The sequence below is a fragment of the Talaromyces stipitatus genome, genomic scaffold (assembly GCF_000003125.1).
Source record: "Talaromyces stipitatus ATCC 10500 scf_1105507295523 genomic scaffold, whole genome shotgun sequence".
Taxonomy (NCBI): Eukaryota; Fungi; Ascomycota; class Eurotiomycetes; order Eurotiales; family Trichocomaceae; genus Talaromyces; species Talaromyces stipitatus.
In genome coordinates this window covers 1,404,528-1,429,926 of record NW_002990113.1, presented here as the reverse complement: position 1 = coordinate 1,429,926, position 25,399 = coordinate 1,404,528, and the positions used below count along the sequence as shown (strand labels likewise).

The window sequence follows — 25,399 nt, the reverse complement described above, 5'->3', positions numbered from 1 at the left end:
ACGGCGCAGCATTTACTCTTCAACTGTACCGCTTGTACAAAGCTTGTAGATAGTAACTGGCTTGGTTTGACCTAACCTGTACGCACGAGCTTCAGCTTGTGCAGTAACCTGCGGATTCCAGTCCATGTCCAAAAATACAACAACCTCAGCAGCTGTCAAAGTAATCCCTTCCCCGCCGGCGCGGGTGGCCATAATGAAGACTTTACATTCAGATTCATTCCGAAACCGATGAATGTTGTATCTTCTCAGCGAGTAACATGTATTGCCATCTAGCCGCAGACATGAAATACCCATAGCGGCCAGTAATGCTTCACAGCAATTCAGAGCGTAGTCGAAGCCACTGAATATCAAAATTTTCTTCCGGTCCTTGGTCACTTCTTGTTCAAGAAGACGTTTTAGCAAGATAAACTTCGATGAACCTAGCATAAGATTGGCCACGTCGATGTCAGTGTCATCATCGATCTCCTCGAAGCCTTCCACAAACAAGGAATGGATGCAAATCTAGTTCAAAATTAACTGATGAAGCTCAAACAATTGCCAATATCTTCTGCAATACTCACTTTCCGCAAATCCATAAGAATATTTGTCACTGATCGCCCTTTGGTGGGGTTTGACACAGGTAGAGTCGTAGAATGTGAATTGTAATTTCCAGTGCCCGGACTGGACGGTGGCGTTGCCAGAACCAGCATTTCTCTTTTGTGATCGTCTTCAGAGTCTCCATGATCAACGCCACCAGTCAAAACATCAAGATAAAGATGTTTTTGTATCTCGGTTAAAGGCAGGTACATGATGACCTCCTTTTTCTCGGGTAGTTGGAGGTCTGCCTGGGCCGACTCCTTTACCCTTCGGATCATAATGACCTCAAGAAACCGTCTTACATGATGGAGAAATGCTGGATCAACTCTCCCATCTGTAAGTGAAAAGGCCTGTCTAAAGCATTCACTCGTCTCGTTGACGAAGAGTTCTGGATACAGCCAGTTCAGCATTGACCAGGTTTCCGTGAGATCGTTTTGAATGGGAGTCCTCGACAATGATGAATGTTATTTTGGTTGTCCATATACCTGTATGATCGTTGCAGTACTTACCCTGTCAAAATGAGACGCTGCTCTGTTTTGAGCTTTTTGATCGCGATGGATAATTGCTTGGTGCTGTTTTTTAGTCTATGACCTTCGTCACAGACCACAGACTTCCAATGCGCCATCCGAGAGACTCGAAATATGTCAAAAACGACGGTTTCGTAGGTGATTAGGACAATGTCAAACTCTATATAGATCTAATTAGTAGGATTTCTAGTGCCGTTAACAAGTCGAACAGAAAAGCCAGATCACACCTTTGTTTCTGACCATTCTGCCAATCTGCTGTCTCTTCTCGGTATTGCCGTGGTACTGAGCGACTTTCATATCAGTCCACTTTTTGATTTCGGACATCCAACTGCCCAAGACACTAAGTGGACTGACAACAAGAAATGGTCTATCATCATCCTTCTCAGTGTCGATGATATGCTGGAAGAACGAAAGAACCTGCAATGTTTTTCCAAGTCCCATCTCATCGGCAACGATGCCGTGAGCATTGTTTTTTCTCAACCAGGAGAGAAAGGAAACCCCATCTAGCTGGTAAGGTTTCAACTTGGCTTTTATCCTATCCAGATGTCAGCAGATACGCTGGCGTATCAATAGGAATTTTGACACAGACCCTGTTGGTTGATCATTCAATTGTTGGTACTGATAAAATTTATCTGGATATTCCTCTTCTTCGAGGAGATCTGCGATATCTGCATCACCAAGTAGAGGTAGGATCTTTTCTTTGTAATGGCGAATGAATGCCGTAAACTTTGTGGTTGTTGGGCCTTCATCCTGTTAGTTATCTCAACGAGATGTGTTCCTCATAAAGTTCAAACATACTGTCTGCAGCCATATCTACCAAATTCGTAGAAACAGCTTCGATTGTGTTGCACTTTCACAGAAACCAGGCGGATTTGCAAGTTTGCGTTGGTATTGCTCCCAAAAGAGAATGAAAGGGAAAAACTCTCTAAAAGCCCAAGAAGAACAAAAGTCGTAGACGAATTTGTGATCTGTAGACAGCAAAGGACACCCTGACATGAGAGTTGAAGAAGAAGCAAGACCAACGGCGGGGGCACCTTTCTTATAGATCTCGGATTGACGCCTGATTCTTCATCTCCAAGATAACACGCCATATCTCATATCAAGCAAACACCAACTTTTACCCCTGACAAACGCTGAAGAGCTCCATCTGGCTTGGAGTTAGGTATCAGAGTGAGACAAATACGTTCTGTAGATAGACGAATCCAGGCCATCTGATTGGTGCCCGACCTGGCGTTTGAGATGAGTCTGTAGAGAGACTGCATGGAGAATGATAGATCCATAAGAAGCATAGACCATGCTATTCCGAGGCTGACTTGACCAGGGCTGGTATCTGAAGCCAGTAGTTGATAGCTACCTTGGAATGTGCCATTTTGGTTAGGGGATAGTGATGGTAAAGCTATGTACGATTGAACATCGTCCAAGGACATGATACACTGTAGTGTCGCGGAGCTGCAGGTCCGTAAGTCCATAGAAAGGACAATCCCGAAACTAACAGGAGTCTCATCTTCGTAATCAGATCGGATATCCAGATCAACGATCTGAGACAGCAAACGCTCGTCCAATCACATGGTCAGCTATCCATCAGATAAGACTGTAAATAGTCAAGATCGTGGAGATTCCACGTGGAGTAAAGGGTGATAGTTGCTTGTCTGTCTCCGATCACATGATCCTTACTTGATAGCCAACCTCCTTCTCTCTCACATCTCTGCTCATCTCTTCATCCCAACTCCGAACTACACCCGGGAGTATCTCAGATACCTCAAGTCAGATTCGCACTATTAAATGCTCGTTTGTCTGGGGAATTGACTATCGGTTTCAAGATCATTGCAAAAAGGAAGGTGTGCAAGTCACATGGCCTGGTCCAATGAGAGGTGCCGTTTGCACCGAGGATCGAGAATGCCTCGTTTTCCGGGTAGTCATATCGGTTTCTTCGAGACCATATTTTTGTATGTACTAAGGAACTCTACTACAGTACAATGATCCCAATTACACCTTGATCCGCCGACTAATCTTCTCCGTCCCCAAAGCACTCTCCATATTCACTTTATCATGAAGATTAGTACGATTCGCCAAAGCACGTCGTATAACCCAGTCCTTGCTGCTGACGTCTTCCTCTACCACGCCTTCAGGTAACGGAGGAATAACAGCTGACCCTTCCAATCTCTTCAAAAGAACATTGTCTTCCGGCCGGGAGAAATATACCAGGCTATACCTTGTCGATCTCGCTTGCTCACCTGGAGATGATATCACCCTATGTATGTTTGATCGCAGCAACCCATTCGTAAACTTGACCAAAGAATCGCCGAGATTAATTATGCAATGACCAGGAAGAGGTTTGACCCATTTCCACTCCGCATCTGGACCTGGTGGCAGGACTTGGAGACCGCCGAGACGATTGAATAAGACAGTGATGCTACCGAAATCAGTATGTCCGGCGAGACGTGGAACGCCGTCGTTCATGGGCTGTGGCGGGGATCGAGTCATTCGGATCTGATCGCCGCTGTGTTGGTCGATGCAATGCATGTTTGCAAGAGTCGATGGTGGCAGCTGTAGATGTTCGTTCAGGAGGTCCAGGACAAGTCTCACAATTGCGTGGGCATTTGTAACGAAGGTCTTGAGCTTATATCTGTTGTTTTGAATGATATCCGGCTGTGGAAGCGGCTCCATTATTCCGAATAGATCATCTTTAGCAATCTAGCTAATATCAGACAATCTGCAATCAGACGAAAGAAGGACGGTATCACATTGTAGAACTCAACGCTATCCAGATTCCCCTTCTCATCAACCTGACCCGCTCCAAGAGGTTTGTATCCGTAGTATGACCTCTTCTTGCTGTGATCGTACTTTGACTTTTCCTCAAAGTCTAATGCAAATAGTTGCTCGCTAATCTTGAATAATTCGTCGGCATCCGAAAGGATTGAGTCACCCTGCCCTTCGTTGCGGAGATCCAGGTAAAAGAATCCAATATTTTCGCATGCACGGCAGAATTTCCTATACTCATCGCTGTCATACCGAAGAAGTTTTGTCAACGACAAGCGATCCAACAGTATGGTTGGAACGTCATCTGGGAAGGGGGGCAGGGAGTCCAAATTCTCATGATCCATTTTGCTGTATCCTCGTCACCGTTGAATCAATAGTATTGCAAGTGTTAACAAGCGTTCTCTTTTGTTAGGTCCATCGTGTATATAAGGTGTGATCGTGCGTAGGTTCATGCGGGGTTCCCTGGGAGCTTTTGTCCGAGGCAATAGATCATTTTCAGCTGGTACTTGTGGCACACATGATACCTTCGATATATGTACTGTTAGTCCATTTGATATCTCCACTAAGCGATTAATGGCCCTAGTTTTCAAACTCATGGGGATTTGCAGCATCGTTGTTGTACTATTCAGGTTATGACAGTGGTCTCGGGGGTCTTGATCCTTCTCCGATGTAATTGACAGGTTGGAACCTTGAGTAGCATATCAACAGTGCTAAATGATTAGCATGTTGGAGTATTTCACCTTCGATTGCTGCTCCGCGTCGTGTGATGTCGCATAACACAGTCTGTTAAGGGGCGATAGTCACTAACCAAAAATGTAGCGTTTTGGGTTAGCAGCTGTGCTAGATAGCGGATAAGCTTATCGCCCAGAGCTACAAAATTTACCTCATCTAACAGCTCCAACTCTACACACCCCATCGCTCTCATTCTTAACGCACCTCCCATGGATTAACCTACTAAACCCACCAATACGCAATTCGAAACATAAAATGTCCAAAACCCACATAGCCCATGACCTCCTCTCTCGCGCCTATTCCCCTGACACAGCAGACCAACTCTTCACAGAACGCATCAAACAAAAACCTCTCTACCTCCGCCCAACATCACCCACACCAGCCGACAACCGTTCCCGCCGTCGTCTCCAACGAATCCGGAAAAAGGAATACTTTTACCGTAAACAACGACCTCGACCGCTCTCTGCGCGCGAAAAACGTATATCGGGATTTTACGGTATCCCCAAGGAGGAATGCAAATATGAAGTCTTTAAGGGATTGCATGATTTATGGGTGGCGTATATGCAGGAGGTGTTGGGTATAGAGAAACAGAACGGCAACAGAGCTCCGCCAGTGATCACTGCACAGGGTCATGGGAATAAATTGGTTAGTGCGGATTATCATGGCGCTGAGGTTGAGGTCGTGCGAAGTCGGTGCGCGGGTAGAGTTGGGGCGAAGGGGATTGTGGTTCGGGATACGAAATTTACATTTGTTATTGTAACGGAGAAGAACGTTGTTAAGAGTGAGTTTTGTACCTTCCCAAGTTTTGCTTTGGTGTAGGGTATCTGTGTCTGATCTGTCCAGCCATACCCAAGGAACATACAGTTTTCCGATTCGCTATTCCAGCTGCCTCGGTCGAATCAAAGACTGACGACGAGGACAAACCTCAAGAAGAGAAACCGAAAGATTTGGTGTTTGAGTTGCATGGAAGTCAATTCGAGAATCGGCCTGTGGATCGTGCGAATAAGAAGTTTAAATGGAGGAATATTGACTACGTGTGATGGGAGAGACAACAGAGTCAAAGTTTGATATTTCGATATCTTAGAGGAAGAACAAAAGAGGTACTACCGGAAGCCTTCGGCCATGGTTCGTCAGAAGGAATGCTGTCAAAGAGCGGTCGATTACAAACACGGGTGACTACTCGATTTCGATGCACTCTTCGAGCGATATGAAGCACGAGTCATGTCGAGGGCAAGTACCACCAGGATCGACGTTCGAACATCTTTGTCGGTCTAAGACTAGGCATGATCCACGACAGCATTTCACGCCTTGACCTAGATCTCACATACACTCCGATTTACGAGAAAAGGACGACATATCTATGGATAAATACAGTGCGTAGTGGACCTAAATCCTCAGAGACATTATAGAAACTACGGTTACCCAAGATATAACACGAAATGGGAATCATTTGTCCTTAAAGATGTCTTTGGTTGTTTCAATCTGTAGCTACTTATGGCTGAGCATAGACTGCTTCACTTAGTGTGTAGAGACAATGCTTGGGCGAGGCGATTGCAAAGCTAGAAGTCGAGCATTGAAGTCCTGTTGTCCACGCGCACAGAGCGTTGTCCGGGAGCAATGAGCATGCCTCGAGTTCACGTCTGCGAATTAGCATAACCGTCGCGCGGTGAATGATTGAGGCATCTCAGTTATTATGCAAACATGGGAATTCAGGCTACCATGTGCAAGTGATGGCTCATGGCTTCCAGTCATCTGGATGCTGTCACCAGCATCGGCGATCATACATGATCAAGCTCTCATCGAGCAGCAAATAATTAATATCTTCGAACTTCTGGCCCTCACATCCCTGCCCACTCAATACTGAACGTACGAACCTCAGAAGAAGGATCACCTGGGTCGACGGCATGCCCTAGGAGAAACCCTTTCTTGACACCAGTACCAAGTCGACCACCGGATACAATCTCCATAAGATTCAGCTCCTGGTCTCTGTGGAATCCGTACACGAGAAAGTGTGAATGGAACCGCAGCGGATCGCCGGGGTAAGCCATGTATTGACATCCGAATCTCAGGCCAGGTGAAAGGAAGTATCCATGTGAATGAAGGTGAGCAAACACCGGATAAGAGGCAGGTACTTCCGGCAAAGGCATATCATATTCTTCAGCAGGCTGGTAGGGTAGAAGAGGGCATGTGGTTGCAGGTGTAATGCTTATTGTCGATGACTGAACAGAAGAGCTAGAACTTGACAACGAACTAGCCGGTCGCGGTGGAGGCTCAAACAGCATATCGTCCGTGTTCTTTGCTGCTTCTTCTTCTTCCTTTTGCGTCGAAGATGCTTTCGCTTTTCTCTTCTGTGCTGCCTTTCGCAAGGATTCTTCACGCTGCTGCTCCTTCCTATTCGACATTGCCAGAGACACACTCCGTCCTTCTCTTTGAAGGGTCTGCAAGTACTTGATTTTATCTGCTTCGGCGAGTGATCGCATACTTTCATTGTGATATCTTCGAGTATCAATAATTCGGGCTACTTTTTTCTCTACCAAGAGTCTTGCTTCCTCAGGCATGAGCTCCAAGGGAATACCAAGGAAAACATTTTGTTGCGGGACATGGGGTAAAGTGCCCATCAAAACACCACATATATTATATTCTCTTCTTAAATACGTGGCAGCATCAGCCGAGAAAATTAGATAGCGGCCAGACACGAAGGAGATTGGGATCGGAAGCGGAACTTCTGCAGCCATTGTGGGATAATAACACGATCTACCTTTGTCAATTGATTAGTATATTGATTTATCAGGATTGCAATGTAGAGAAACCAGAGAAAAATGTCGATATCATTTAGGAATACATTTCTCAGTCACGTAATGCTCTTTGATGAGATAAAATGAGCTTCAGGGGATTGACAGATTATGTATGGAAATAATCATGCTGACAATAGAGTATAGAGACAGAAAGGTAGAACTTACTCTGTAGCGAAAGTAATCCCTGCTTTGACCAGCAAAGTCAGGGAGAGAGTGATTGTTCGTGTTGTGTAAATTGAGGAAGAGAAAAAAATTCGCGGAAGCGGAGAACTAAGAATTTGGATGTTGTGCGCTTAACCTATTCGGGACCCGGAGCTCTATTCGGCGCTTTCTAAGTTTCCTCATCCACCAGAATCCAGAACTTTCATTTCTGTTTGCAAGAGTCGCGGATAATCTCAAAACATGGATATTATCTGGATCGTTATACTGTTATTTATATTGCCCCTGTTGGCTATGCTAGGTCAGTCTCCTCGATTTTACGATAAGTGATTTCACCTTCTTACCTGCAATAGGTTGGTTTGCGCTCTCATCTTGCCTGGGTGATGGACTCAGAAACCGCATTCGAGGCGTCCGACGTAACGGCGCAGGCTCATACGGCCCAGAGTACTTGTGTACAATGACATTCACCGGTCCTGCAATGTCCGAGCAGATCGAGCTAAGCGACATGTACCGAGAAGAACAATACGAAGACGAGCGAGGCTGATAGAACTTGACCGAACCCGACTTATTCGAATCAAAACTCAAGATCGGCCTTTTTAGGCATTTTACTATCACTAGGTGCCTGCTGGGCCTCGTTGTCGTTTTCAGCTGGAGGAAGACTGAATGGCTTGATTTCGAATCTGCGTCGACTTAACGTAAAAGCCCAATCTTGGCCAATGTTTTGGTCGCTACCACCTCCGCGCTCATGTAGGACAGGGAGTTTGTGTGTCCTGAGCATTCCTTGAGGTGGCTCTTCGTGCGCTGTGGCTGCACCTGAAGTGGCTATCGCGTCGGATGAATGAGGGAATGGGCACAACTCAATCACGCCGTCGCACAGAATCTCGACCCAACGGATGAGGCCAGATGATCTCGGATAGAGTGATAGTGGTATTGTGATCATGGCGGTGATGTTATAAGCATTATGCGACAGGAGTGCTCGAAGGGAGTGGATGAATCGGAGGAGATATTCAGGCTGGCTGGTCTCGGGAGGATAGACGGCAGGATTGAGGAGGGAAGGAATGACGATTCGATGTACGGTGTTGGGAGGACTGTTTGAAATACTGAGCTGAAGGTTTTGCATTATCGACGACAGGGGTGATCCTCTTTGCGGCGTAAGAGGTATATAGTTGACAGTAGCCAGAGATGGGTGGGTAAGTCTCTTGGTTAAATCAAAGGCATGACAGAAAGCATCTTGTTTCGTGCCAGGTGTTGTAGAAGTGAAAGTAGTATTTGCGGCATTGACGGGCGCTAGTCAAAGAGATAATCAGTATAATTGCCTTCAAGTACTTCAGAGTAGTGCTTACCTCTTGAGCCTGCAACTCCTGTCCCGAATTCTCCAAATCGCTCATACCGCCAAGCAATCTTCATCTTCTCCTCTTTTCTTCTGTCGACTTTATCGTTCAAAACATCAGCGGATCCTATAAGCCCCGGAAGCGTCCTGCCCCATTGTTCCCCCATGCCAATGACGTGCACTTTATGTTCTTGAATGACTCCTTCAGCTGCATAGTAACGCAACAAGGCACCTGCAAAGTCTGTAGTCCCATTTTCTTCAATAAGCAGTATTTTCCCGAGTGGTATTCCTGCATGCCCAGCTAATAAATTGTCCAAAGAACGAGAGCCCGTTGATGTTGTTGGTCGTCCGTCATCTGGAGATGGTCGCACTCCGGGAAGACTTTCGTTGACAGGTACAGCAGCAGGTGGTGTCGTGGGTGATATAGCTTGATTTGCGCCTGTGGAGATACCAACATTCCGCTTCCGAAATGACATTTTGTTTCTGTATTTGTGCGTTTTTGGTGAGCTCTTGTATGAAGTTGAACTTTTCGAAAGTTTTATATTGCGGCAGCCAATGATGATGCGGGGCAGCTCCGATATCACGCTAAGACTTTTTCGGGCAGGAAGAAAAAAAGCATCAAAGGCGCGACTTCATAGACAACTTCTACGACACTCCGTTGCGCCACTGAAATCTTTCCAGCATTTCTACTTTTGAACGACATTATCCCCTACATACCATCCAGAGCTATACATATCGCGCACATAAACGGTTCCTTGCGCTCGCGTTTCATTCAAGACAAAATGTCGGATTCCCAACTCTTCGAAGACACATTCACAATCACATCGATAAACTCGCAAAAATATGATCGCGTCTCTCGCATCAGCTGTACGTCAACAGATAACTTGACGACCTTCACACTCGATATCAACACAGAACTCTACCCCTGCGCAGTCGGCGAATCGCTCTCTATGGCCTTGGCGTCCACGTTGTCTCTAGATGGGAAGGATGAGGATAACGCCGCTAGTCGAGGTTGGAGAGATGTCGGTATGGGCGAGCATACTCTCGCTAATGAGTATGATTATGTCTGCCATGGCAAGGTGTATCGTTTTGAGGAGGGTTCTACTTCGGGCAATATGTACGCTTTTCCTCGCGTTCCAGCGATTTCTTCGTGATTAACCATCTTTACAGGTCCGTGTTTGTTTCCTTTGGCGGGCTTTTGCTGTATATGGATGGCCCTTACAACAAGCTTGTGCCATTGAGGATCGACTATGTTTATCTATTGCTCAAGAAATAAATCTGGAAAAGTTTTCCAGACGACCGGAGTATTTGCATCAGCGTTGGCGTTCTGGTTTCGGTTCAATCTACAGAGAGAAAATAATATAAAGCACAAGACAAAAAAAATTCGTGGGCAAAGTTGGGATTTTTGGCGGAGACTATACAAATGTCTACCTATAGACTCTATCTGATCAAATACCATATCTACTTCAAAAATTTTACAGTGGGAAACGGCAGACGCCGATGTATCCTAGCCATAATCTCCAAGTAATCCGGCTCATTCTCCGGCGTCAGAATACCGTGCCGGATCAAAAAGTCAAGAATGACCACGGCACAGTTAGGTTTCCATTCACCTTCCTTGAGTGACTGTCGCACCTCATCAACGGTCCAAAGACGGAAATCTTCAACTTCGCTATCACAGGGTTTCACTGTATGACTGGCGTCTAGTTTGATATCGTAGACATACTCAATCTCGGGTTGTAGTAGACCCGTTTCGCCACCTGCGCGCGCATCTCGAACGTAGAAATACGTTAATACGCCTACTGGACGTGCGCGTTCTTCAAAGACTGCAGCTGGTATTGAAGCTTCTTCAGCGGCTTCACGAATAGCGCAGGCATAGGGATGTTCGCCGGTACTCATCCCGCCGGCAGCGGTGTTATCCAACATATTTGGGTAAGTCTGTTTGGTTTTTGATCGGCGAGCAACCCATAGCTTCATTCCTTCCTTTTCATCCTCCACGTAACCCGTCATGTGAACACCGTAGGTGATGATACCAAACAGTGGACTGGCGCATCGCTCTATTTCCATCAGGAATTTGCCTCCCGGCGCATAGATGGGATACATTTCGTTGCGCCAGCCTTTCAGGACCTCAAAAGTTTCTCGGCGCACGGCTTCAGCTATGAGACGGGTCATGATCTCATTACGAACTGCAGGTTCTGCATCTGGTGCGGCCATTAGAGTAACGGTGCGAGCCGTTGAGTCAACTTTCCAGTCGTTCTCTATCCAATGAAACTTCTCAACGATGCTGTTCGGAATGTATCCCAGAACGGCGTTGCAGCCGTTGACTTTAAAGGTATGATAGTTACTCATATGGCGCTCATAGAACTCCGAATCATCCTCATAGTAGGGAAAACTAATCATTTGTTAGTGGAAGACATGTGTAGGGTACAATGCACTATCTTACTTGTCACATTCCTGAATTAACTGAAGATTTGTTTTTGGAGCCATGATCGTTTCTGTTGGTGTATATGTACGATTTCGAGGTATGTTCGAACAATGATATATTGAGTACAAAATCAAAGGGTATAAGCTCCTTTATAAGAAAAAAGAGTGATGTGTCAACAACAAATATGCTGCGCAAAGTAGCGGAGGCTGTTAAGAGTATGCCTCGTCAGGTTGCAAATCCTTGCCGCATTTACCCTAGTAGAAATACAAGACGGGACGAGTTATCGTATCGCTCGATAAGATAAGCAGCGTTATCGTTATCGCGGCCTCGGAATGTTCTATGTCGTTCTTATTACTCGACTTTGTTGACTTCGTCTACTTCTTTACTCGCATATGCAGGAACATTCTTTGTTTATCATATCTACTCTCCTTTCAATAAAGGGTCTATATTTATAGATCCAGCTCAATTGCAGAGGATAAGAGCTATATTGAGACAATCCAGCCTCTCGGTCACAAATTCGCAGCCCCGCCTGACATCATTTACTTAAGAAGGGCATTGCAGCTCGAGATCCAATTGCAAGCCTCGTCAATCTCGACAAGGAGGGAATAAAAACTGCAGAAATGTTCTCAGTCGTCATACCAGGTAGACCATGCCTGACAGACATCACCGCCGTAGACGCACAACCAGGCGTCCAACCCACAAAGTTTGCATTCATATTCCCCGCCGCACCGAAATTCAACCATATCGTCATCTTCTTCCTCCCTGGCACCGTACTACCACCGGACACTGCAGCGGCGATTTACCTTCAGACACCGACATCAAAACAGACGCCCAATGGGTCCGAGTTCCGATTTTTGGGCGCAATTGGGAATGAGAAGCCATCCGCTATATTTAAAGTTGGATCTGGGACACAACAGACACAGACAGGAATAGATGATGAGATGGTAGATGATGGCAACGATATAATAAACGGTCAGGTCACACTAGGAATATCGATAGAACCCGCACAGAATGTGGCGGCACAAATGGCAGCATTAAATGCGTCGCGAGGGACACAGCAACCGTCCACAGATCTCGTCCGGCTGCCTCCACAACAAAAGCAAATAACGACAAAGATATTAGCGCAAAGGGTTATTGGCAATGCATTTAACTTTTTGGCCAGCTTTGCAGAATCGGACCCCAATAGAAAAGGAGAAGATGTTGTTCCTTTGAAGAGCTTTCGGGACTGGTGGACGAAATTTGAGCGTCGGATTGATATGGACCCCTCTTTCTTAGAGCGTGAAGATCCGAATCAATAACATCAATGATTTTTGGTTTATGATGAAAGGTTGCTTCCTGGCGCATTCGGCGTCTACCCAGCTATGCATAGCATGTGTATCGTTCAAAAAAAAGAAGAAAAAAAAACAACAAAAACAAAAAGCATCCGCATTGTATAATACTTGGTCTAGTCTATCTATTTGTTCTGGGTATCTGGTGTATTTATCAATCTTCGAGCAAGAATCTCAAGAATGCCGCTCCGACAGCGATTCCGTCATGTACAATGTCTGCTCTTTTTATTGCTTCGTTGAATTGTTCGTCCGAGAAGATGCCTTGTTTATTTCGCAACGTGAGAAGCTCCGACATAATTTCGCCGTTGAACTCCGGGTGTCCTTGGACTGTTATCAACTTCCCTGGAATATACATTCCCTGTACGGCGCAACGAGGCGAGGAACCGAGTGCAATGACTTCTTTGGGGTACACTGCCACGATATCTCGGTGCATTTGTTGTAAGCTCTGCACGCAGAGTTTATTAGTACGTATCCCAATCAGTCCATGGGGAACGGAAATCCTACAAGTTTCTCCTTTCCAAACAGTTGCTTGCCTTTTTCCGTCAAATTGATATCACACACTGCAATCTCCCAGCCTATATCACTTCGTCCGACAGGGACACCAAGAGCCCTGCCAATGATTTGATGACCGAAACATATCCCAATCATTCGCACCCGATCTTGTGCATAAACCTCTTGAGTAAACTCGACAAGCTTGTGAATCCAGGGGACGTCCGCGAAAGAGTCATGTTCTAAACCGCTATCAATTAGCCTCTTCTCACTTGTGATCCAACTAAAAGGAAATAGACATACTCGAGCCAGTTAATAGAATGGCATCAATATCTTTCAATTTTGGATACTCTGTCCCGTTCACAATATCCCATTTTGAGATCACCAAGTCGCTTCTGGCATCGAGGCCTTTCACGGTTGACGCGCTGGTTTCCAGGAGTAGCTTGAAGACATCGCCGTATGTCCCGAATTTGGCTTTTACTTTATCCACGGGCGTGTCGCATTCCAGCACAGCGATGCGCAGCGGGGGACGCATTGTTCTTTATATATTTCAGAACTGACAACACAATTGTCGATATAACTTACTTGAAAGCTGAGAATCAAGGGTGAGGAATAGCAGTCACTGATAAGGACAGGGCCGTTATCGGCAGAATCGGCATGTTTGCCGGAGCTACCCCGCCTTCTTCTTCTAAACATTCCTCAAATCAGTATCCTCATCAACCTTGGAATGATGGACAGACGCTGAATATCTTGTCTAACTCGCTCGTTATGGTGACTATGTCACTGTTTAGAACGTTCAGAATGTCCAAGCACCAGTCCGATTTTCAACTGTTGTACACCGATATAAGCAGCAGCGGTCTAGATGTCTACTCAGTGCTTGACTATCCATGCAAGAAACGGGTCGCATGACCCTCTCTATCATTGCAGAATGCTTTAATATTGCCTTTTCCAGCTATCGTCACGGAATTAAAGCATGCAGCGAGATGCAGATGCCTGGGCTAGGCTGGAGCTACTGTGCGGCACGACAATTTGCGATCCCATCACACCATCGTCGACTGAGACAAACACGATGACTCTACTCAACACGCAACAGCGCTCGAATGACCACCAAAGAGAGGTGCTGATCTATTTGACTATGCTGAATGGGAACATCTAAACACTCAATTCGAACATAACGATTGCTTGTTTGTTGATCAAGGGTTAGCAAGATGAGGGGGAATTGACTGGTGGACCCGCAGTATTAACCGCGGACTGGGTCTACTTGTCTAGTGCCAAAAAAGCGCGAAATGACTCAAGGCTGTGAGACTGACTTTCGTCCATATCCTGAAGGATCTGACCTTAATATCAGACTGCGCCGCCCTGCGCAATGTTCATAATCTTTTATCCGCACTGTCTTGTTGCGTGTGGGTGTGAAAGTTGCCTGAATCAGTGCATACGCAAACTTGCTTACCCAGAGGTTAAATCTTCGTCAGCTTATACAGGTCATCATCAATCATGGGAACCTCATCGGTCACTGATGAGAATACACCTCTGATTGCGAGCGGGAGCCGCAATTTTTCAACCACGATCTCTCATGATATTGAAGCTACCACACATAGGCACTTGGTGGAAGCCGACACTGACGATGATGAATGGGCCTCTACGTTGATTAGAGATGATCCAACTTGCCTACTCGATCTAGTCAAGGTCCCGTCGATTTCCACCGGGTTTGCGGTCGACCCTGGACTCGAAAGAGTATCATCAGCCGCGACGGTACATGTGTCGGACGACGACGTCGAGTCGCAAGATGATCGAGGTTCAAGTGCCATATTCGCAAACCACTTCATTAATGTGTCTGCCAGCCAGTTCGCATGGATATTTGGTGGTATCCAGATTGGTTATTTCATAGGGTTCTTTGACGCTACATTCATGGCCTCGAGCCACCCAGTCATTACTTCGGAATTTCACGCATCCAATTCGGCATCATGGCTTTCAACGGCGTTTCTGCTCACCTCGACGGCTCTTCTGCCGTTATTTGGTCGTATATCCGATACTATCGGCAGGAAACCGGTGTATATTTTCTCTATTGTCGTCTTCTTCATCACGACAGCCTGGTGTGGGCTAGCTCAAAGCATAGGCAGCTTCATCCTAGCACGGGCTTTTTGTGGACTTGGTGCCGGAGGGGTCTTTTCAATGGGCATGATCATTTGCAGTGATATTGTACGTCTAGAGTACCGTGGTATTTACCAATCTGGGATCAATATGACGCTGGGTGTTGGCGGTGCTCTCGGCTACGCGGGGGGAGGTTTCCTTTGTGATCGTCTCGGCTGGCGTGGAGCTTTCAGTATTCAATTACCGTTCATCTTCATCTATCTACTCATTGCTATCTGGACAACACCAAAGGATCTAGGTCGAATCAATCCTAAAGATGAGAGTCTTAGTTTGAAGCAGTTACTCAGCCACATTGACCTGACTGGCTCTTTCTTACTCACTGTCGGTCTCACAGCTCTCATTGTCGGTATCAATCTGGGCGGTAATGTCTTCTCATGGAGTCATCCCCTTGTGATATCATCTCTTGTGCTTGCAGCTATCATGACAGTCATTATCCCATGCTACGAAAAAGGAGTCAAGCGTCCTGTGGTGCCAATCAGACTACTTACCAAAGCACCACATGCCTATATTATTTTCAGCAATTTCTTCGGCGGCTTGGCAATCAACACAATCATGTTCAATGTCCCTCTATTTTTCCAGGCTGTGAAATCCGAGTCAGCTACTGAATCTGGACTTCACCTTCTTTTTGCATCTTTTGGCATTACTATCACCAGCGTTGCCAATGGGTTTCTGATCACTTATTTCAATAGGCTGAAACCCTTTGCATTGCTCGGCGCTCTATTGATGTTCCTTGGTGGCTTTACTACTACTGCCCTCACGCTTATCGACTTTCCATATGCCATTACAATAGCGTTCCTGGCACTGGCAAGCGTGGGCCAGGGTTTTGTTTTCCCAACTTATACCGTCTCCATCCTTGCAGTCAATAAGCAAGAAGACCAAGCAAGCTCCGTCACAACCTTGTCTCTTTGGAGAAATCTGGGATACGTCATGGGCACGGCCGTCAGTAGTTTGGTACTACAGAATGCCCTTCGTATCCGCCTTGATCAGGTTGTGACTGAACCTGATAAACAGAGGATCATTGAGATTGCTCGCAAGTCTGTGGAGGATATCGTCACACTCGATCCCATGCATCGCGGACAAGGTAAGCATTCACTCCGTTTTGTACGTTATCGTCAAATTGTATGACTGACTTGTTTCTGCATCTAAGTTATCCAAGCGTACAATACCTCTCTTCGGATTACGTTCCTGTCGGCAACGATTTGGGCATCCATCATGTTGTTACTCACCTCTATGGTAAAACTTCCGAGACTGAGACGTTCAGAGAAAGAACTGGAGGATGAGGGCACAAGTTGAGTCATATTTAGATCTAAGATAAAAGTCTGCATTTCGGGTGCCTTGAACATGTATAGAAAAAAGCGTGAATTGATTGTGAATTGAATGCATTTATCGTAGTTGGTAGAAGATTATAATTATGCCTCAGGCCACAACAATAACTATATGTTAACAGATGTAGTCAACTAACTAACTAGTTAGTTAAGTTAGTTAACCTAGTTAACGTACTCCACGGGTCATCCGGACACCTACAAGTCCCATACAAAATGACCGTCTTCAACGCCTTGATTTCTCAACAGATTTGTATATAAACCATGTCTAAAAGTTGAATATTTCTTATAATATAGGTATAAGAATATATATCTAGCTTTAGGAACTCTAAAATTATTAAGAACCTCTCTGTCATCAAATTTACATTAATTGCTAGCCTAGTTTCTAATATCTCAAGACTTATAGAAGAGGCGAACTTCCAAATTGATATTTCTGATAAGGATTCATATAGGAATCATGCGTCAAATCTAAAATTTGGTTATATATAAATCTGTTGAGATATCAAGGTGTTGAAGAAGGCCATTTTGTATGGGACTTGCAGGTGTCCGGATGACCTGTGGAGTACGTTACGTTAACTTAACTAGATATTCTTAGGTAAGCAGCCTCGCTTCGACCTGCCTCGTCTTGCTTATCAGATAGCGAAGGCTTTCTTCATTTATTCTTTCTACACTCGACATTTGCTACTTTTGATATTTTATACCCAATACTTGCAACACGGAATTTTTGGCACCCATTACACTGGAACTCTATCGATTATAGCCTTCGATTTGTAGGCAGCTGCCAACATCCATACAATTGCTGTCTTATGACCGAGGTTCTATAGCAAGGATACAGCCACCCATCTGTGTTAGAGGGCATGCTTAGGTGAGACGCAACCCATTGACAAGCCACTTTTATGCCACTGCTGACATGATACTCAACTCAGTCGTTGTCCTTTTCTGCTTTGTATGATCCAGCGCCGAACTTAGATATACCTGAACGAAGCCTCCTGAGCTCATTCGCAACCTTTAACATCGTCCGGCATTGGCCCATTTGACCACGTGACGCTTTTCGAATAACGTCGAATAAACTGTTGTCTTTTGCAAGTTTTCATGGAGAGATAGGGTGGATTTCGCAGAGTGTTCAATCTCTGCCGTCCACCCTTCCGTTTCAGGATTCCGAGCTTGCCTACGCCGTTGAAAGGTTGTGGTAATGGATTACATACCTGAGAGGGACTTCGTTTGTAATAGGAATAATTAGGTTTCTTGTCTAGTTCGACAAGTGACATATTGCTGGGATGCGGGATCCGACACAAGATCAGTCACCGGCTCCTCTGCCGGTTGATCCACGTGAGACAGTTCAAACTATGGACACGAGGATACAGAAACCCGCGAATACCTCACAGGGGCCTAAATCGAGAAGAGTGCGAACGGGGTGTCTTACCTGTAGAGAACGCCATTTGAAATGCGACGAAACGCTTCCGAAATGTCAAAACTGTTCCAAGTCCGGCCGAATATGCAAACGAGGCATCCGTCTCAATTTTATCGACACACAAGTAACAGCTCCTCCATATACTTTGGCACCTCCGCTTGGTATTCGGTTGAACTTCCAAGATGAATCTAGAGAAATTGCGTCTGAATATGTGGGAGGGTTTGAGAGGTATCCGCCATTGGATCAGCTAGACACGCAAATGGACAGTGAGCCATCGACACATTTTGAGTTCGCAAACCCAGTTGTCAACCGACCTGCTTTGCATGTGTCAGCCTCACTTTTGTCGTCGTTTCCTGATGCGCCACACCCTGAGATACAGGACTCTATGCTCACGGAGCCGCAGTATACAACGAATGATGCACTTCATGAGCAGAATGCCTTTTTACCAAAGATGTCCACGAATACGCCAACTGATCGTTCCTATATTACGACACCCGAGGGAGTTCTCCTGATGCAAGTTTTTGTGGAGGAGGTTGCTCTTTGGATGGATTCTATGGATGCTAATAAACACGTAAGCTCAATTCACTTTGCTACTAGGTATTGGTCTAATTGTGCGGTTATAGTTCTCGGAAATTGTACCACTTCATGCACTTAATGAGCCCTTGTTACTCAATGGGATATGGGCATGCGGCGCTCGACATCTATATCTCGTGAACTCGTCGTATAGTGAAGATAGAGCAGTTCACTATTACAACACTGCATCTCAAATCTTACTATCTCATCTGCAAAATCCTCATCGTGATCCCGTTCTTTGCGCCACTGCTGCTGTCATTCTCAATGTGTATGAAGTCATGTGCGAAAGTGCAATGCAGCGGATGAACCACATAGCAGGAGCAAGAGCTCTTATCAAAGAGTGCCGCTGGAATGGCAAATCACCCGGAATAGGAGGCGCATGTTTCTGGGTCAATGTATGCATGGAGCTCCTAAGCTGTCTTCATTTCAATTGGCAGATGGCCTGGGACCCGGATACGTGGCACATGGATATGGAGACGGAACTTATCCCTTCTGAAAGTCTGTTTGGCAGCGAGGATATCTGGGCACATCGAATGGTGTATATTTGTGCCAAGGTGGCTAATTTTCGAGCGACTATTCCTCAGTTCCAGGGACTTGATCCACAAGCCCATCAGTTGCGGTTGCAGCAACGATGTCATGAATGGGATACTTATAAGAGATGGTGCGACGAATGGGCGAGATGTATTCCGCGCTCGATGATGCCTGTATGTTACGTTCAGCCGTGGCAGACGTCGAAATCTGCATTTCCTGAAGTCTGGTAAGTATTTCCATCCATCAATATGAAACATTGGCTTATGGCTGATACTTCTAGGCTTGTGAAACGACCTGCCATTGTTGGTCGTCTATTTTACCACCTCACCTGTGTCTTATTGTCCAAAACGCATCCTTTAGAATCAGAATTCAGTCCCAATCTTCGAGAAATGCAGCAAAGACATGCTTACGACGCCTGCGGTATCATAGCCCATGTCAAGGACCGGTATGCCTTCTCTCTCTACTAGTCAATGTCTACTAACAGGTACGATAGTGGCGTCGCAACAACCTCAATCCGCACCCTCGCAATCGCTGCAGAATGTTTCGTCACCCGTGAAGCGCAGCAAGAAGTCCTACAAATAATCGACAAAATCATCAAAGAGACAGGCTGGCGAATATCATTTCTGAAAACTGAGCTTCAAGCGAAATGGGGCTGGAATACTTCTGCTCCTGGATCTAATGCTAATATCATGACCACGGCCACGACTACTACTAACACGCCTATATCATCCATAGATAACGGTTCTTTACCGAACCCCACCACGGGATCAAATTCAAATGGCTCTACACCTCCTGGCCGCTCCCGATTGCTGTCGGGAATAATCAATCCGCTCATGGCTACGGCTGATTTTTCGATGGCCAATCACCCGTATCAGGATCATTATGTTGCGCCCCAAGACCATGGGTTGGAAGGGTATCAGTATACACATTATTGAATGTACTATATAACCAGCATAGGGAGAGATCCTTGCGTAGGCCTGCAATATGTAATATAGATATTTGCATGATAGATACAATGAATATGTACATGTATGATTCCAGGCTCCAATTGCTAATATGGCATCTATCTAACTAGCAACTATCTTACTGACCGAAAATCAGTTTCGAACCGATACCAAAATAACATCCCTCTTACACCTAATACTATCATGCTTTCTCTTCTTCCGCGCCGGAAGATCGGATGCCGATCCCCTCATAACCGCCCCCGGATGAACTACACTCAGGATGATGAAAGCGAGCAACATCGGCAACGAATCGAAACAGTATTGATACGCTTCATGATTTGGGATTGTGGATTGCAGGCCCTTTGAGTATTCAGCCAGACGGAAGAAGATGCGTAGCTGCTTATGTATGAGAAGAGAAAGTTCCACAGAAAGGGTTGACTGAGACATACTGAGATCAGAATTAACACAAGAATCAAGGCGTATAAGAGTGTAAAACCGGATTGAAGACTGAGATCCGTGGATGCAGTATTGTCCCCTTCGGTGGTCTTTTTCTGTTCTAAAATTGTACGCCAGAATTCATATGCGAAAGCACAGAAACCAAAGATGAAGAACTGCTGGATTGCGACGCCGCCCATGTATATATGGATACCTGTAAGCGATAAAGTAATTAGATTGATGGATATTTGTCAGGTTGAGGGAGGAAGAAATGGTACCTCGCAGTATTTTTGTGGTGTTGGTATTATTTACCTCGGCTGAAGCAGCTCCGTATACTTGGACGATAAAAGCACTGAAATAGTTGAGCCGTCAATATTCACGACGCTATAAGAGAGAAAAGGGGATGATTATACACTATATCAAGAAACACAAAGTAATAGCCAAACCTCCAAGCGGGAACACGCCACAGAGTACCATCTGGAACATAGTTCCATACCATCCGGCCAAAGACCATGTAGACATATGCATTTGTCCAAAGCGGTGATATCTGTTTGATATTAGAGAACCCTATCGTTATGCTGGAACATAGACATACCAATATAAGAACAAACCATCCAGCATAGTCGCCCAAGCTAGTCGGGTTCTTGATACTGATTATTCGGAGAATATAGGTGATAGCCTGCCAAAGGACTGACTATTCTCATCTGATATTAGAGAGGCTTGAAGTTAAAGGTGAATTCGGATCATACCATTGAAATCACCCAGGTGTACGCCTTTCGATAATAAACTCCTTGAGCAATATGGACGAAGAAAGTCAGTGAGAAGAAGACTAGGAACGCGATTGCTGCGCCTAAAGAGGGACAGAAGGTCCAGTAAGTCCCTGGAGTGGTGATGGCTGTTTGAATGAAGTTAGTGGATGTGTACTAGTAATGGATTCAGAAAAAGATGAAAAACACACCCGGGCAGAGTTCGACCATGATCAATTTCCTGGACTGCTAATCTGCCGAACTGGCGAGTTTCTGACACTTTGAGGTCATTTGTATCTTTCTGCAGATACTCGGAAACACTGTTGTAGTCGCATCTTGCGAACCATCATTTTCATCTTGTCATGATTGATAAGCAGACTAAATGACAAGAAGAATCTCATTTCTTTCAGTCCTTGAATAGACATTTGATAATAAAAGTGTATATACGATGCGGCGGACATACGAGAAATAGCCAATGCTCTCGTAAGGACAAGGCTTGAAATGCTTCGTATCAGATATCAAGCATTACAAAGCTTTCTCACCAATCGGGAGCAGGCCGGGCCGTATTGTTACAGACTAATCAACCGCTTGTCGAACCTTGTCGCCTAGATCTTCCGACTTTTATCTTCTCGTATGGACGCATCATCTTGTACAATACAATCAGCAAACCAGCCCTAAATGCCGCGTGTCAAACCGGGTGAGCGCCAACGAGCGTACAGACCAAAGACCCGTACGGGGTGCGGGACATGCAAGTTTGTATCCCTTTTCCTATAAAAAGCAAGGAAAAAGATAAGAAGTGTACTAATTCCATGTTGCAGAAGTAGGTTGGGGCCAAATACAATAAATCACTTTAGGTAAATCGCTCATCGTGATCTGCAGTCCGCCGCATAAAATGTGACGAGGGGAAACCATTCTGCAATAACTGCACTTCGGTCAACCGACAGTGTCTGGGATACAGTCATAGCGATTCACTATCTGGATCATCTCGTAAGAATCAAGTCCACAGCACTACTAGTGTCGCTCGCCTTGATAGAGATATCTCGCCAGCTCTGAACAGCACAGATGCCGAGCAGCGGGCTTTTGAGTATTATCGTTCTCGAACGAGTTCGCATCTCGCCGGCATTCAAGATCAGGAGATTTGGGAAAGACTGATTCTGCAACGTGCCCGTGTTGATCCCGGTGTCCGTCATGCCATTATTGCGCTTGCATCTTTCCACGAGGATTTTGAGCGTGGTGGGTTCGAAAGGGTCAAATCCAACGAGGTCTTCGGTCTGAAACAATATAATCTAGCTATAAAAGAGCAGATAAATCTCGTTACAAATAGGAACGGCCGTGCTGAACCAGAAGCTTATTTACCTTGCATTGTCTTTGTGTGTATAGAGGTAATATGCTTTCGGCTTTACTTATCAGGTGTATGCTATGAGTCGACGCAATCTAATATCGTATCTAGATGTTGCGCTCCAACTTCACCTCGGCTGCATTATTGACAAAGAAAGTAATAGGTCTTCTACATTCTTTACGGGAGAGCAATCAAACTTCGAAGATGCTTTTGGAATTCTTAGAACGTCGATTTCGCCAGATTGAACTCCAATCGAGAGAGGTAAGAGATCATGATGATCCATTGAGGCGCATGAACTAATTAGTGAATCTTGTTTAGATGTTCGGCTATAAGGATTACAGTCCTGCATCTCCAGTACCACATACAGAAACTCCTGCTTCAATTCCCGAGGTTTTCTCCTCAGTGGCCGAAGCACAGGCTTTCATGGATTACTACGGGCAACTCTATCGCATGGCTTTGCACGCCTACGAAGCCGCAACTGGGGTTACTCAGTCGAAGAATACTACAGTAGATGAAGGCCTCTCAGAACACGATCCTCGACGCGGCTTTGCTCAGACATATATCAGCGTACTAAACCGATGGACCAAAGCTTTCGATGCATTAGTTGACAGTCGAGCCGGTTCATTTACCGAAGCGGAAATGCGTACGATAAGTATTCTGCGCATGCATCAACGTCACAATCAAATCTCACTAGAAGTGAGTACTCGCCATACGTCCCCCGACGACCAGATGTTCTGGGATGATTATTGCCCTGTATACGACCAGATCATCAATCTCACAGAGGAATTCATGGCGTCGCAGAGCCGCGAGAATAATACTTCATTCTCTCTGGATCAATTCACTATAGGACCTATTTTTGAACTTGCGCGGCGCTGTCGTGATCCTCGAATTCGTCGAAAGGCACTCAAGATCTTGCGTGCTTGTCATATAAGAGAAGGGATGTGGGATAGTGAGCTTGCTGTGTTGGTAATAGAGCGAATAATTGCCATTGAGGAAGATGGTGCCATTGTACAGTCGTGTCAAGATGTCCCCAGTTGGCGACGCATCTTTAACATTCAGCATGTTCTGGATATGGAGGCGCGGACGATTGTGTTGAAATATGACCGGAAGGCGAGCGCTACACGATCGGTCACGGTGCAGATGCAGGAAGTTATTTCATGGTAGCTTGAGCGATTCAGAGTTAATGATACCAAATCAATAAGCGGATACATGCGTAACCCTAACTTATATCCCTGAATTGGTGCGTTAGTTACATCCTGACAATATGTTAAGGCAACAAGGCATCAATATCCGACCAATAAAATTCCACCAACTTGAACATCATCCGAAACATCCAAGAAACCAAAGCGAACAAGTTGGGGAAAGACCTTCATAAATAAACATATTTGATCACAATGCCACTGGTATATCCAGCATGACTTCAATCACAATCCAACAACAAAATCTCCCTCCCGCTACCCCGCGCTACATCCTTCGCGGGCATGTTTCTGCAATCCAAGCACTCGATTTCTTTGCCAGCAATACGCGCTTGATTTCAGCTGATGCAGATGGGTGGGTTATAATATGGGATGTAGTCACGAAGCGTGCTCGAGCAGTATGGAAGGCTCATGAAGGTGCTGTTCTGGAAGTGAAGGGCTACGAAACAGCAGGGCAGGGTATGAGGATTTATACGTATGACCCCCCTCATATTCACGCTAGAACAAAGATAGACTCGCTAACTTCGTGATAGACACAGTCGAGATCATAAACTAAGAGTGTGGAAAATCCAATTTGCAGGCGAAGAAGAGCAGTTGAGCCGTGTTTTACCTGTTGAAAAGAGCAGCAAAGACGGAGAGCAAGCTCCAGCTCCAGAGCCATGGTTGTTGCATTCATTGCCTGTGAATGCGCTTAATTTCTGCGCTTTTACGCTCTGCTTTATACCATACTCAAACAATGAGAAGCTCGATGGTGGGAATGATGACGATCCTTGGAGAAATGCCACGGAATCATTGGATATTGCAGAGGATGAGGGATATTTTGCAGTTCCCAATGCATTAAACTCCGGCGCCATCGACATCTTCCATCTACCGTCTGAACGACGTGTGTCGACTATTCCTGCAGATACTTCGGTTCAGACAGGTATGGTCATGGCCGTCAAGATACTCATAGATAACAGCAACACTCAAAACGCTCTCGTATACATGCTATCAGGCTATGAAGACGGTCATGTCATGGTTCATATCTCATATCCCCCTTCAGGGTCATCCACAGCATGGAAATGGGACAAGATATACGCTTCACAACCTCATAGTCAGCCAATATTATCACTTGACAGTGTGCAGGCGGAAACAGAACATATTCCCAGCTTTTTCTACACTTCATCTGCCGACGCACTCATTGTGAAACATCCAATCCCATCGATGTCTTCACCACCTATATCATCAGCAAATACAAGTGTCAAAAATACTCCCCTGAAAGTACTCAATACGAAACATTCGGGGCAACAGGGGCTCCACGTACGAGGAGACCAGAAACTATTTGCGACAGCTGGTTGGGATGCACGGATACGGGTCTATTCTTGCAAGACGATGAAGGAACTTGCTGTTCTCAAGTGGCATAGCGAAGGGTGTTATGCCGTCGCATTCGCTGACATTCTTCCGTCTACATCTGCAGATAGCCCATCTACACATAAAGATGACGATAGCTCTATTGTCCGGAGTCAAACCTCACCTCTCGAAATAGTACGGCAACAAAGGAACGAAAAAGCGCAGCAAACGCATTGGCTGGCAGCGGGATCCAAAGATGGTAAAATATCATTATGGGATATCTATTGAACAGAACGTCATATAT

At 45.5% G+C, this 25,399-nt stretch overlaps 14 protein-coding genes across 16 annotated transcripts, besides 1 other annotated feature; 7 read left to right on the top strand and 7 right to left on the bottom strand.

The window, feature by feature from the left end:
* Positions 1 to 12: 12 nt before the first annotated feature.
* On the bottom strand, positions 13 to 1,914 carry TSTA_064490 (nucleosome remodeling complex ATPase subunit (Snf2h), putative; the record flags this gene model as incomplete). Its single annotated transcript, XM_002340328.1, has 6 exons — positions 13 to 501; positions 561 to 1,023; positions 1,086 to 1,263; positions 1,331 to 1,638; positions 1,693 to 1,846; positions 1,902 to 1,914. 6 exons carry the CDS (start codon positions 1,912 to 1,914, stop codon positions 13 to 15), a joined length of 1,605 nt encoding a protein of 534 aa, XP_002340369.1.
* A 1,128-nt stretch (positions 1,915 to 3,042) lies between these two features.
* Positions 3,043 to 4,305, bottom strand: TSTA_064480 (oxidoreductase, 2OG-Fe(II) oxygenase family, putative). The gene is made up of 2 exons (XM_002340327.1): positions 3,848 to 4,305; positions 3,043 to 3,797 (listed from the first exon to the last, which is right to left on the bottom strand). The coding sequence occupies exons 1-2, from the start codon at positions 4,205 to 4,207 to the stop codon at positions 3,090 to 3,092; spliced, it is 1,068 nt and encodes a 355-aa protein (XP_002340368.1). The 5' UTR covers positions 4,208 to 4,305; the 3' UTR covers positions 3,043 to 3,089.
* Positions 4,306 to 4,850: 545 nt separating this feature from the next.
* On the top strand, positions 4,851 to 5,635 carry TSTA_064470 (ribonuclease P complex subunit Pop4, putative; the record flags this gene model as incomplete). The annotated part of the gene is made up of 2 exons (XM_002340326.1): positions 4,851 to 5,376; positions 5,439 to 5,635. 2 exons carry the CDS (start codon positions 4,851 to 4,853, stop codon positions 5,633 to 5,635), a joined length of 723 nt encoding a protein of 240 aa, XP_002340367.1.
* Positions 5,636 to 6,087: 452 nt separating this feature from the next.
* On the bottom strand, positions 6,088 to 7,330 carry TSTA_064460 (tRNA-splicing endonuclease subunit sen34; the record flags this gene model as incomplete). Its single annotated transcript, XM_002340325.1, has 2 exons — positions 6,088 to 6,235; positions 6,438 to 7,330. The coding sequence occupies 2 exons, from the start codon at positions 7,328 to 7,330 to the stop codon at positions 6,088 to 6,090; spliced, it is 1,041 nt and encodes a 346-aa protein (XP_002340366.1).
* Positions 7,331 to 7,927: 597 nt separating this feature from the next.
* TSTA_064450 (PAXNEB protein superfamily) lies at positions 7,928 to 9,495 on the bottom strand. The gene is made up of 2 exons (XM_002340324.1): positions 8,893 to 9,495; positions 7,928 to 8,836 (listed from the first exon to the last, which is right to left on the bottom strand). Exons 1-2 carry the CDS (start codon positions 9,353 to 9,355, stop codon positions 8,124 to 8,126), a joined length of 1,176 nt encoding a protein of 391 aa, XP_002340365.1. The 5' UTR covers positions 9,356 to 9,495; the 3' UTR covers positions 7,928 to 8,123.
* A 38-nt stretch (positions 9,496 to 9,533) lies between these two features.
* On the top strand, positions 9,534 to 11,193 carry TSTA_064440 (DNA-directed RNA polymerases i, ii, and iii 145 kDa polypeptide). The gene is made up of 2 exons (XM_002340323.1): positions 9,534 to 9,996; positions 10,050 to 11,193. Exons 1-2 carry the CDS (start codon positions 9,662 to 9,664, stop codon positions 10,153 to 10,155), a joined length of 441 nt encoding a protein of 146 aa, XP_002340364.1. The 5' UTR covers positions 9,534 to 9,661; the 3' UTR covers positions 10,156 to 11,193.
* Positions 10,050 to 11,517, bottom strand: TSTA_064430 (thiamine pyrophosphokinase-related protein). Its single transcript, XM_002340321.1, has 2 exons — positions 11,320 to 11,517; positions 10,050 to 11,268 (listed from the first exon to the last, which is right to left on the bottom strand). Exons 1-2 carry the CDS (start codon positions 11,361 to 11,363, stop codon positions 10,341 to 10,343), a joined length of 972 nt encoding a protein of 323 aa, XP_002340362.1. The 5' UTR covers positions 11,364 to 11,517; the 3' UTR covers positions 10,050 to 10,340.
* On the top strand, positions 11,486 to 12,599 carry TSTA_064420 (DUF775 domain protein; the record flags this gene model as incomplete). Its single annotated transcript, XM_002340322.1, has 2 exons — positions 11,486 to 11,530; positions 11,850 to 12,599. 2 exons carry the CDS (start codon positions 11,486 to 11,488, stop codon positions 12,597 to 12,599), a joined length of 795 nt encoding a protein of 264 aa, XP_002340363.1.
* Positions 11,674 to 13,937, bottom strand: TSTA_064410. 2 transcript variants are annotated; one of them, XM_002340319.1, is made up of 5 exons: positions 13,859 to 13,937; positions 13,704 to 13,806; positions 13,422 to 13,657; positions 13,134 to 13,360; positions 11,674 to 13,074 (listed from the first exon to the last, which is right to left on the bottom strand). In XM_002340319.1, the coding sequence occupies exons 3-5, from the start codon at positions 13,651 to 13,653 to the stop codon at positions 12,784 to 12,786; spliced, it is 750 nt and encodes a 249-aa protein (XP_002340360.1). In that variant the 5' UTR covers positions 13,654 to 13,657; positions 13,704 to 13,806; positions 13,859 to 13,937; the 3' UTR covers positions 11,674 to 12,783. The 2 variants fall into 2 exon arrangements, with proteins under 2 accessions (XP_002340360.1, XP_002340361.1); XM_002340320.1 differs by lacking the exons at positions 13,704 to 13,806; positions 13,859 to 13,937 and having other exon boundaries at positions 13,422 to 13,694.
* Positions 12,685 to 12,720: a microsatellite.
* A 391-nt stretch (positions 13,938 to 14,328) lies between the features above and the next one.
* Positions 14,329 to 16,697, top strand: TSTA_064400 (MFS multidrug transporter, putative). Its single transcript, XM_002340318.1, has 2 exons — positions 14,329 to 16,350; positions 16,417 to 16,697. Exons 1-2 carry the CDS (start codon positions 14,613 to 14,615, stop codon positions 16,560 to 16,562), a joined length of 1,884 nt encoding a protein of 627 aa, XP_002340359.1. The 5' UTR covers positions 14,329 to 14,612; the 3' UTR covers positions 16,563 to 16,697.
* A 1,171-nt stretch (positions 16,698 to 17,868) lies between these two features.
* TSTA_064390 (C6 transcription factor (ArcA), putative) lies at positions 17,869 to 20,141 on the top strand (the record flags this gene model as incomplete). Its single annotated transcript, XM_002340317.1, has 4 exons — positions 17,869 to 18,573; positions 18,626 to 19,332; positions 19,387 to 19,551; positions 19,600 to 20,141. 4 exons carry the CDS (start codon positions 17,869 to 17,871, stop codon positions 20,039 to 20,041), a joined length of 2,019 nt encoding a protein of 672 aa, XP_002340358.1. The 3' UTR covers positions 20,042 to 20,141.
* Positions 19,647 to 21,462, bottom strand: TSTA_064380 (uncharacterized protein; the record flags this gene model as incomplete). Of its 2 annotated transcripts, none has more annotated exons than XM_002340315.1 (7): positions 19,647 to 20,446; positions 20,500 to 20,699; positions 20,764 to 20,837; positions 20,899 to 21,032; positions 21,081 to 21,179; positions 21,235 to 21,380; positions 21,444 to 21,462. In XM_002340315.1, the coding sequence occupies 7 exons, from the start codon at positions 21,460 to 21,462 to the stop codon at positions 20,204 to 20,206; spliced, it is 915 nt and encodes a 304-aa protein (XP_002340356.1). In that variant the 3' UTR covers positions 19,647 to 20,203. The 2 variants fall into 2 exon arrangements, with proteins under 2 accessions (XP_002340356.1, XP_002340357.1); XM_002340316.1 differs by having other exon boundaries at positions 19,647 to 20,410.
* Positions 21,463 to 21,909: 447 nt separating this feature from the next.
* On the top strand, positions 21,910 to 23,783 carry TSTA_064370 (uncharacterized protein; the record flags this gene model as incomplete). Its single annotated transcript, XM_002340314.1, has 4 exons — positions 21,910 to 21,961; positions 22,111 to 22,601; positions 22,682 to 22,831; positions 22,889 to 23,783. The coding sequence occupies 4 exons, from the start codon at positions 21,910 to 21,912 to the stop codon at positions 23,732 to 23,734; spliced, it is 1,539 nt and encodes a 512-aa protein (XP_002340355.1). The 3' UTR covers positions 23,735 to 23,783.
* A 142-nt stretch (positions 23,784 to 23,925) lies between these two features.
* Positions 23,926 to 25,383, top strand: TSTA_064360 (WD repeat protein; the record flags this gene model as incomplete). Its single annotated transcript, XM_002340313.1, has 2 exons — positions 23,926 to 24,241; positions 24,300 to 25,383. Exons 1-2 carry the CDS (start codon positions 23,985 to 23,987, stop codon positions 25,381 to 25,383), a joined length of 1,341 nt encoding a protein of 446 aa, XP_002340354.1. The 5' UTR covers positions 23,926 to 23,984.
* Positions 25,384 to 25,399: the final 16 nt, after the last annotated feature.

Excerpts from the sequence above, each read along its gene's own strand:
- TSTA_064480 (XM_002340327.1), bottom strand. The coding sequence starts at position 4,207 with ATGGATCATGAGAATTTGGACTCCCTGCCCCCCTTCCCAGATGACGTT. Across the intron at positions 3,798-3,847 it reads ATAGCGTTGAGTTCTACAAT|ATTGCTAAAGATGATCTATT; the intron begins GTGATACCGTCC and ends GATATTAGCTAG.
- TSTA_064440 (XM_002340323.1), top strand. The coding sequence starts at position 9,662 with ATGTCGGATTCCCAACTCTTCGAAGACACATTCACAATCACATCGATA. Across the intron at positions 9,997-10,049 it reads GGTTCTACTTCGGGCAATAT|GTCCGTGTTTGTTTCCTTTG; the intron begins GTACGCTTTTCC and ends CCATCTTTACAG.
- TSTA_064410 (XM_002340319.1), bottom strand. The coding sequence starts at position 13,653 with ATGCGTCCCCCGCTGCGCATCGCTGTGCTGGAATGCGACACGCCCGTG. Across the intron at positions 13,361-13,421 it reads CATTCTATTAACTGGCTCGA|AACATGACTCTTTCGCGGAC; the intron begins GTATGTCTATTT and ends ATAGCGGTTTAG. Across the intron at positions 13,075-13,133 it reads TGTTTGGAAAGGAGAAACTT|AGCTTACAACAAATGCACCG; the intron begins GTAGGATTTCCG and ends CTCTGCGTGCAG.
- TSTA_064450 (XM_002340324.1), bottom strand. The coding sequence starts at position 9,355 with ATGTCATTTCGGAAGCGGAATGTTGGTATCTCCACAGGCGCAAATCAA. Across the intron at positions 8,837-8,892 it reads AGGAGTTGCAGGCTCAAGAG|CGCCCGTCAATGCCGCAAAT; the intron begins GTAAGCACTACT and ends CTCTTTGACTAG.
- TSTA_064400 (XM_002340318.1), top strand. The coding sequence starts at position 14,613 with ATGGGAACCTCATCGGTCACTGATGAGAATACACCTCTGATTGCGAGC. Across the intron at positions 16,351-16,416 it reads TCCCATGCATCGCGGACAAG|TTATCCAAGCGTACAATACC; the intron begins GTAAGCATTCAC and ends TCTGCATCTAAG.
- TSTA_064430 (XM_002340321.1), bottom strand. The coding sequence starts at position 11,363 with ATGGCTCCAAAAACAAATCTTCAGTTAATTCAGGAATGTGACAA. Across the intron at positions 11,269-11,319 it reads TTAATTCAGGAATGTGACAA|TTTTCCCTACTATGAGGATG; the intron begins GTAAGATAGTGC and ends ACAAATGATTAG.